At 40.2% G+C, this 9,893-nt stretch overlaps 1 protein-coding gene across 2 annotated transcripts in view; it reads left to right on the top strand.

The window, feature by feature from the left end:
• Positions 1-398: 398 nt before the first annotated feature.
• The window catches only part of LOC123237135 (ubiquitin-conjugating enzyme E2 variant 1), a 29,838-nt gene continuing 20,343 nt past the window's right edge, over positions 399-9,893 (top strand). For both annotated transcript variants that reach the window (XM_044663827.1, XM_044663825.1), the window contains exon 1: positions 399-466. In XM_044663827.1, the coding sequence (XP_044519762.1) occupies positions 445-466 (22 nt within the window). In that variant the 5' untranslated portion in view covers positions 399-444. The remainder of the gene's footprint in view (positions 467-9,893) is intronic.

Genomic DNA, 9,893 nt, shown 5'->3' with positions numbered 1-9,893 from the left:
GTGAGGATCAAAAGAGATAGCGTACGTAAGGCATTTTGTAAAGAAGAAAAGTCCTATAGAAGTGTCAGCTAATCACCCACATACAAGCCCTCCTTGAGAGATCTTCCTTCTCCCAACTTAACTGGACCCGACCAAGCCTGTTTTCTCTACATCATTATTACCAAGTACCTCAATAACTCACTTCCCAGAACAGGATTCCGGGCATTCATTTCCGCTCTACTTTGAATTTTGAGCTTGCCGCGCCCTCCCGCATACTTTTCTTTTTTGTTTCCCCGCTCCCTGGTTAAGGGCAGCGTCAGTCTGCCGTGCTGTCGTCAGATTTGACGTCATGGCGCGCCGAGTCCGCGGGGCGGAGAAAGGGAACCCCGCTCGGGGAGGGGGGAAGGGGAAGAGGGAGGGGCGGACGGAGAAGAAGGGGCGGACTCCGAGCGGCAGCGACGCAAGATGGCGGCGACCACGGGCTCGGGTGAGTGGGGGCGCCGGGGCCCGAGCCAGCAGTGGGAGATGTGGGGTTCGGTCTAGATGGACTCTGTGCCACGATGAACCCGACGGACTCCTGGAGCCGCGGTTGGGGGGAGGCCTGGGCCGGGCTCCGGAGCCCGAGCGGCCGAAGGGCCGGAGGCTGAGGCGGCGCCCGGGCGCCGGGGCCTCGGCTTTGGTTCCTCGGGCCCCTCAGCCCGGAGAGGTCTGGGGGCCTCCCGCGCTCTGGGCTGGCCGAACCCGGGGTTGCTCTCGGGCCCCAGCGCAGTGGGTGTGTCGGTCCCAGCTGTGGCAGCGGCGCCAGTGGCGGGGGCCGGAAGCGAGGGGCTGGGGCGCGGGGAGGCCGCGGGGAAGGAGGACGGAAGAGGGGCCGGGTAGCTGCACGATGCTAGGGGACGCAGAGCTGGGATCGGTTTGTTGGGGGGAACTGTCCAGGGATCTACCGAGGAGAAGAAATGTGGAAGGGGGCGGAGACCATGCCGGGGTCGGTAGGTTGGGGGTGGGGGCTGTATTGGGGTCTGTGTAAAGGCAAGAGCTGTGTAAAGGTCTGCGTTGGGGGGTTTCGAATGGGTCTGTGTGATTGGAGGGGAACCCAGAAGTGTTGTGGGATGGGGGAAACCTTACAAGGTAGGTGTGAAGTCTTTGTTGGGGGGCCCCCATGCAGGGGCCTGTGTTTGGAGGGAAACCTTGGAGAGGTGTGCGTGTTAGGACATATAGAGGCTCTGTGTTTGGGTCGGGGAGACTGGCCATGGGGTTCGTGTGTTGGGGCCGGGAGGAACCTTGGATGGAGTAAGGGGTCTGTGTTGGCAGGGGGAGGAACCAAGGCAGTATCTATTAGGGATGGAGAGAGTGATGCCAAGGTAGGCATGGGGAGTATTTGGTTTCCAAGAAATGGGCTGGGATCAGGCTAGCACTCCTGCTAGGAGCCTTCTGGGAGTTTGATGTTAGCACCAGATTTGGAAGAGATGTGGGGATGCTGGAAATTGCTGAGGAAGTAAGAAAATAATTCAATTCAGAAGACATATATCAAGTACTGATTTGCAAGACATTATATACCAATGCAAGGCATATATACTAATATACAAAATACTGTGATGAGAGATTAAAGTTCGTCAGGAGACTTAAATTGGGGGTGGTGGTAAGAGTGGAATATATATATATTACATATAATATATATGTAATTTGAGGCAGAAGAGACTCTAGAAGTAATTAGGAGAAAGACTTCCAAAAGTTAGCATCTGAATTGAACCTTAGAAGAAAATAGGGATTCCAAAAGGTAAGATGGAAGGTGGAAGTGAGGAAGCAAGAGCAATTAGTGTTCTATGTCTATATATCAGATGTCAGTCTTCCCTTTCCAAGTATTATTTGTGCCCTTAAAACATGTTCCTGTTGTCATTCATGCTTCAATGAATGAGGAAGATTTGATAATAGATCACATTTCCAAGTGTACTTTATATTTTACAAAGCACTTTCCTTCCAAAGATCTTGGAAATTAAATAATAATAATAGCTGAATGACAGTAAAACACTTTGCATTGCCTCATTTGATTTTTACAACATCCAGATGAGGGAGATAGGGCAGATATCTTCATCTTAAGAGATGAGAAAAATGAACCTCAGAACTGTGAAGTGTCCTGTGTGGGAAACATTGTTAGGAAGCCTGGAACATGAACTTACTCCTTCTCCAATATCCAACCACATTAGACATAACTGAACTATCAGAGCTACAGTTGATTGATTTTGATGTTCAATGCAGTAGAATTTGACTTCTGAACCTCGATTTTATCTTAGAGATAGAGTGGAGAAGATACTGTGCTGCAGTATTTTATTTACATTTACTTTTTTGCTGGTTACAACTTTAATAATGCTGTATTAATATTCAAAACTCCTGCAACAGGCACTCCTCCGAGAGAAAGGCTGAGTAAGGCCAAACCACTGTGGGAAACTTCAAACTAGAATAACATCCCTGCCAGGTTACCCTGAATTGTAGAGTATTCTTGTGAACCCAGTAGTTATTGGTGTCATAGTATTACAAGTCTGCCCTGTTGGTAGTTTCTTATAAGTCTTATCTTCTTGTATTTATTTTAACAATCATTTAATTTAACTTTTTGAGGTGCTGCCAATCAAAGGTCCTTTAATAAATGATGATGCACCAAGATAAAACACTTTTTGTGACTATTAGATGTAGTAGAATAATCCTAAGGAATACTGTGAGAAATGTAACTTGAAAGCTGTTAAAAGCTGATTTTGATTAATTGTATTCACAGTAGCATAAATATTGTTTCCACTTTTAACAATGAAAAGCAGGTCAGGCAGTTTGGAGTTTGGACCCATAGGTTGATTTGCAATCAATACATGTAAACATCATTAATGTGAAGTCCATACTTAGAAATCTGCCCTTCCAACATCTCCCTGAAAAAATGTAGACTTCTTATGTTAACTCATTAAGGGACTGAATGTCTTTTTATGGTTACTAATTCTGGCAATGGCTCCCACCTTCCTAATCTCCTTCAATTCTTAAGTGCATGATTTCAGGAGAAACTAGGGAATTGACTTTTAAAATGAATGTTAGATCCATTTAGGAAGTCATCAGCCACTTGACTTCTTCTGAGCTATACTTTAGTAATGGTATTAGTAATAGTTCAATATGAATCATAGTGGTGCAGTGGAATGAGCCCTGGACTTGGAATCAGAAATCCTAGCTAGATTTAGATCTCAGCTGTACCATTTAATAACTATATGATTTTAAGCAAGTCAGTTAACTTAGGGCCTCAGTTTCCTCATGTGTAATACATGAAGGAAGTTATGATGAATCATAATCTAAAGTCTCTCCCACTTCTGACATTGTGTGGTTATATCTCTTCAGCTATACTAACCACTTGCCTCATAACAGGGCTGCCACCTTAAACATAAGTCCTTAATAGATATTTGTAGAATTGGACAGCTCTGCAAGTCAGGCAGTGCAAATATGATTGCTCCCAATGAGATTTAAAGTTGGAAGGATGTAGAGACATTTAACTATACCACCACCCCTCCAAGATTGTGTAACAGCTTGCAAGTGCATATTGAAGCTGAGTGCTATCCACTCTAGATAGGTTTGGAATAGAAAAGGGCTACTAGTAGATTTGAATTATACAGTGAGTTATAGGTTACACACAGTGCATACCTGTTGACACCTATTTGCAATTATTTGTAATCCATTAGCATAAGATCTAGCTTGCCAGGATCTCTGAGGATTTAAGTTGCTTTAAAGTGATTGATTAATTGAACTATGAACTACTTAGCCAATTAATTTTTCATATCTAAAACTGAAGAATAATGCTTTATCAAGATTTTTGTCCAACTCTTAATCATGTTCCCTAACAGGAAGGGAATTTTCAGAGTGTTTTCATGGCCATTTTTGTTTTTTCCTTTGCTATAACCCTCGAGGTAGATTGGGAGAAGAGATGCTGTCTCTCTCTCTTCTTTACAGATGAGAAAACTAAGGCTTATATAAGTGCTCTTCTGATGCCTCTTCCAGGTTCTTTTCCACTAGACTGTTCTGCCTTTGGAAGGAAAAGAAATATAGATTGTAGTTATTAGGGCATACCACCAGGCTTGGTGGCCCTTAAGTTAAATGTACTCCCCTACCTTGGGGACTAGAGGTTAATCCATAATGGGAATGTAGTAACAACACTCAGTATAACATCAGAGATCAGTAGCATTATATTGAAGAGTCATATGCAAAGAGCCAGAATCCCTATAATAAAGTTAATTGTCATTTTTGTGAATCTGTTATATGTGATAGGAAATAAAGTGAACAATGCTAGCCCCCCCCCCCGTGGGTGGGGGAATGTAGTCTTTTCTTCACCTATATTAATAACTCATAAGGTTTATAAAGTACTTTGTTCATGTGGCCCTATTTCAAGTAAAATGGAAGAATTGGACTTAACATTAGAATTTATCTAGAACTCTGTAATACTCGTTTGATCTCCACAATCCTGAGAGGTGGATACTATTACTAATCCCATTTTATAGACTAGAAACTGAGGGAAATGACTTGCCTAGAGTCACTCATCTAAAATGTATTTGGAGCCAGTTTTGAATTTAGGTCTTTCTTTTCTTCAGATCCAGTGGTCTATCTGCTGTGCCCCCCCCCCCAGCTGCCTTCCATTCATTTTACCACCTGCTGACTGTTGATATAAGAGCACTAATTTGGAAGTAGGGAGACCTGGTTTTAAGTCCAAGCTTCACTATTTGTAATCTCTAAAATGAGCGAATTGGGCTATGTAATTTGTAAATTCCCTTCCAGGACTAATGTTCTGTGATTCTAGGTATGCTTGGTACATTATAACAGAATCAAATTGCCCCCAGTCCCTTGTTTATCTCGATTCCCCCTTCCACAGAGAAGTCCTAGTACTCCATCCAGGGTCACAAAGAACCTTAGAAACTTTATTCTGCTAACTCCTAAATCTTGCCCTACAAAAAAATCTGCTTGATATATTGCTCTCTCATGTACAGGAAAGTAGTTTTAAGAACCAACGATACTAAGAGGTTATGTACTTTTCTTTTTAAAAAAACATGAAACCCTTACTTTCTATTTTAGAATTAATACCAAGTATTGGTTCCAAGGCAGAATGGCCCATTGGGATTAAGTGACTTGCCCAGGATCACACAGCTAGGAAGTGTCTGAGGCTAGATTTGAACCCAAGACCTGTATCTGGGCCAGGTTTTCTATTCACTGAACCACCTAGCTGCCTCTGGATATGCAGTCTTTATGAATCATGACATCTATAGTTTCACTTAATAGGAATTCTTTACTTAAGAATGTCCTCTCCCCCTCCCCCCATTATTTTGATATAATTGTTTTCTTTTGTGATCCTATGTTTTATTTTATCCATTTAAAAATATTCCGACAAGGCGATGATACAAAAAAGATTAATAAATAATTCCTGGCAGAGTATTAGCATTCCCAATGAATAGCATTTGATCTTTCACATAACATCTTTTTTGTAGGGATCAGGGACTAGTCTGGGCCCTTGCCATTCCAAATCTGTGTATAATATGACACTGAGGTGTAGAAGTTCAGGATTTCTAGATCCATTGACATTAACATTAACCTTTCCTGAATGGCCAGTTTGAAGTAATTTTTCTTAGAAATATGTGTTTCTTAGGGGGAATTTTAACTAAGTGATGGTCAAAGAGTGTTTCCCCTGCCCTCACTTTTGGCATGCTCTGATGTCTGTCTCCTCTTGGGTAGTCATCTCTTAATGATTCTCTTTTTAAAGGCAGTGGTATTTGTGATATAGCAAGGCAATTTTATGCACTGCTACTTTTCTTAGTGACCAACTAGATTAAATGTTATACCATGGCATTATTACTACGTATATTTTTTTTAAAGTGAATGACTCTTTCAAAAAATCCAGAAATTAATTTACAGGATGAATCAACAAGGAGCAAGAACAAACATTTTCCAAGACAGAAAAATGCCTTGTACTACTTTAACAGTCCAGAACAGAGCTTCTTGACTTTTTTGTGTCACAGGTGCCTGTGGATCCCATTCATCAAGAAAAAAATTTTTTTAACTGGACTCTCTAAAAATCTGTCCCTGGACTCCAGGTTTAAAATCCTTTGGCATAAGAATGCCAAGGCTCCACAGAAAACATCATTTTAGTAGTATAGACAAAAATGGTTTTTATTTTATGTGTATATTACTAGATGTATATGCATATAACACAGTTTTAAATAACATCTTCACATGGGAGTGTCGATACACAGCTGTAATTAATGTTTTTCTTGGTATTTTGTTTTCAGTTTCAAAGGAAAAAGTCCTAATTGTACTTAACCACCCAGGCCTCATGAACTTAACATTTTAGTAATAAAGCATTCTTCAGTGAGTCTACACTTAGCCTTTGAAACCAAAATGGATTTTAATTAAGTTCTTTTTATCTCTACAAGTCCTGAATGTCTCGTGGATTTATATGGCTGGCTATCGTCAGTTTTTGGGTTGAGGTGATTTTTTTTAAGGGGTTAAATAGTGGTGTTTCTTTGGGGTCATTGCCTTTTTGTAGAACTCAGATTTATAAATAAATAAAAGGTTTCAAATTTTTCAGTGGACCAAATATAATGAGGAAATAAAATATCTTAGTAAGAAATTTTTTTGTGACTTTTATAGCTCAGAGGGAAGGGAAGGGAGAAAGGGAATAAGTGTTTATTTATATAGCTCTATCTCTTTTCATCCTCACTACTTCTGTGAAAGATAGGTGCAGACAGAAGTTTAAGCGACTTACCCAAGGTCACACTGTATGTGCCTTGAGGCAGGTTTTGAACTGAAGTCCTCCTGATTCCATGTCTAGCATTCAATGCACTACATTATCCACAAATGCTACTACATTTCTATTTTTCCATTGAGTTGTGGGTGCCTGCCAGAACTTATTCTCCATGTCATAACCTTAGAGAACCAGTGAACCTCATCATAATGAGATAGCAGATAAGTTTTTATTTGTGCCCCCTTTTTCTTGGTTAGCAAGAAACTGGCTTTTTAAAAATTCAGGACTTTAATATAGTTATTATTGTAAAGAACATTTTCATGAAGTTTTATCTTGTAGAAAATCCTCTTTCAATTTTTATTCTTTGGAAGAAGAAAAACATTCTACTTCTAGAATTTGTTTTTAAAACTTCTCCAGAAAGTAATTCAACCAAATTGAATTATATTAGAAACTCTTTTTCTTTACTAAAATCACATACTTCGGTTGTTTGGGAATGAGAAATGTCAAAAACATATAGGTAAAGTCTGGGATAGAGGAATGCCTATTGTACTCTTCTTAATGAAAAATGTCTATTTCTCCTGCAGAATACTTTGCTCACTTTTTTTTTTAACCCATACCTTCCATCTTAGAATCAATACTGTGCATTGGTTCTAAGGCAAAAGAGTGGTAAGGGCTAGGAATGGAGGTTGAGTGACTTGCCCAGGGTCACACAGCTAGGAAGTGTCTGAGGTCAGATTTGAAACTAGGACCTCCATTGTCTAGGCTTGGCTCTCAATCCACTGAGCTACCTAGCTACCCCCTCACTTTTCTTGAATTATTAAAATTTGATGCACAATATACTATCATGGCCTTTGTAATTCTTGTCTGAGATTATGTACCTTTTTAATAACACATTTTCAAGTTTTTTTTGCTTTGATTTTCATTTTATAAAAGTTAAACTTAGAAGAGTGGGAAGAATTCTGGGTTTTGAATAAGAAGCCTCAGACTCTAGTCCTTACTGAAACATGTATGACCTTGGAAAAGTTGCTTTACTTTCTGAATTTCTGTCCTTATCTGTATATTAAGTCAGAATTAGATGGCCTGTAAGGCCCTTTCCAGCTCTTAAATCTTGTGTATTGCACTTGGCATATAGGTGCTTAATAAATGCTTGTTGATTGATTGAACTTACTGACAGTAAAGAATCATTGAAACCTGAAATGATGACTCCTGGGAGAGGTTATATAATTTTCTGTATAAGATTCTAAGACTAACTTGTAATTGAGGTATTGGGAAATGATCTAATTCTAAGGGCCTCTTTCAGCTCTTGGATTCTAGGTCTTAGACACAGAAATATTTGCTAATATTTGGATGTACACCTTAAGGAAAATAGTGTATTTCAGTAGACCTGGATTAGCAATGCTTTTATATATTAAACTAGATCCACAAATTTCTGTTTGTAATTAATTTGAATGCCAGCATACTATATGAAGGGTACTGTGCTTGATGCTACAACTTAAAGCAAATGCTTCTATTGTCTTATTTTTAATCCCCAGTAATATTTTGTTATATTTTTCCTAATTATGTATATAAACAATTTTTAAGTGACAACCTGGGGAGTAGGTGGCAGCAGTAGAGCAAGTCATACTGTTAGGGGAGTACCAGGGCTTCTCAGTGTCCCCTCTGTGGAGGACTACAGGACCCTCCTGTTGTGGCACTTTTCCAGATGAGCTGACTGTGGAGGAGGAGGAGTACCTCCTGAAGCACTTTTAACACCCAGACCATGCAGGTCCTGACCAACAAGGGTTGATTAAAACATACTACTTTTGCTATTTTCCCCAGTAAAAAAGTAGTAAAGGTATTGTCAAGACCTCATGAGGGGGCCACTGGGATTGAGGGTCAGGTCTAGAGCTGGGAGGTCCTGGGTTCAAATCTGGCCTCAGACACTTCCCAGCTGTGTGACTCTGGGCAAGTCACTTGACACCCCCCCCCCCCAGTTGCCTAGCCCTTACCACTCTTTTGCCTTGGAGCCAATATATAATATTGATTCTAAGATGGAAGGTAAGGGTTTAAAAAAAAATGGGGGGAGGGTGAAAAAAAATCCCATTGTCTATGTATAACAGTATCATATTGCCTGCCTTCTTATGATGGGGGTCTAGTTAGAAGGAAAGAGAAAACATGGACAATCCACTGAGCCACCCAGCTACACCCCCCTCCCCCATTCTTAACCATTTTGAGGGGATGAATTTAGAGTGTATTTGCTTTAAGCATATGTTTGGTTTTTTTTAATGTCCTGCTGATAACCAGATTGATTTCTCTTTGCCTCATCTCATTATTGTTCCTGAAAACTCTTCTATACTATTAGATCATTTTACTTTTCATCTAGAAACCTGGGCAAAGCTGTGGAACTAGAAACTTTTTTTTTTTTACTTTTAGGGAAAGGAAAGCAGAAATGAGGAAAAACAGGGAATATATTGCCATAGAATATGTGTTCTTAGGGCAAATGTATGACACGTTGGATGGGATCAAGGCCTGGAGTCAAAAAACAATTCAAATCTGACCTCACACACACACTAGCTGTGTGACCCTGGGCAAGTCACTTAACCCTGTTTGCATCAGTTTCCTCTTCTATAAAATGAATTGGAGAAGGAAATGGCAGACTATTTCAGGATCTTGGCCAAGAAAACCTCAAATGGGTCATGAAGAGTCAGGACTGAACAAACAACAGTTAAAGTTTTCTTAACCTGTAGACCATGGACCCCTTTTGGAGGTCTGAGAACTTGGATGGGAGAAAAAATTATATCTTTATATTCACTAACTTCTAATGGAAAGTTACTGTTTCCTTCAATTATGAATTTAGGTACTTTATTTTACCTGACTGTCAGACATAAAGCTTTTTTAAAACCCATACAATACCCACATTCAGAGGAAGATCTGCAGGAGAGGAAACATAGAAGATAATCAATTGCTTGAATGCATGGGTTGAGGGGGACATGATTGGGGATGTAGACTTGAAAGGACCACACCAATGCAACTAACAACAATATGGAAATAGGCCCTAAACAAGGACACATGTTACAACCAGTGGAAATGTGCGTCGGCCATGGGTAGGGGGAATGCGGGGGGTGAAGGGGAAAGTAAGGGTATGAAGCATGTAAACAGGTTAAAAATGAATATTAATAAATGTTTT

Source organism: Gracilinanus agilis, chromosome 2, assembly GCF_016433145.1.
Source record: "Gracilinanus agilis isolate LMUSP501 chromosome 2, AgileGrace, whole genome shotgun sequence".
NCBI classification, from domain to species: Eukaryota; Metazoa; Chordata; class Mammalia; order Didelphimorphia; family Didelphidae; genus Gracilinanus; species Gracilinanus agilis.
The sequence above is the reverse complement of the archived record's forward strand: the minus strand, read 5'-3'. Positions and strand labels throughout refer to the sequence as shown.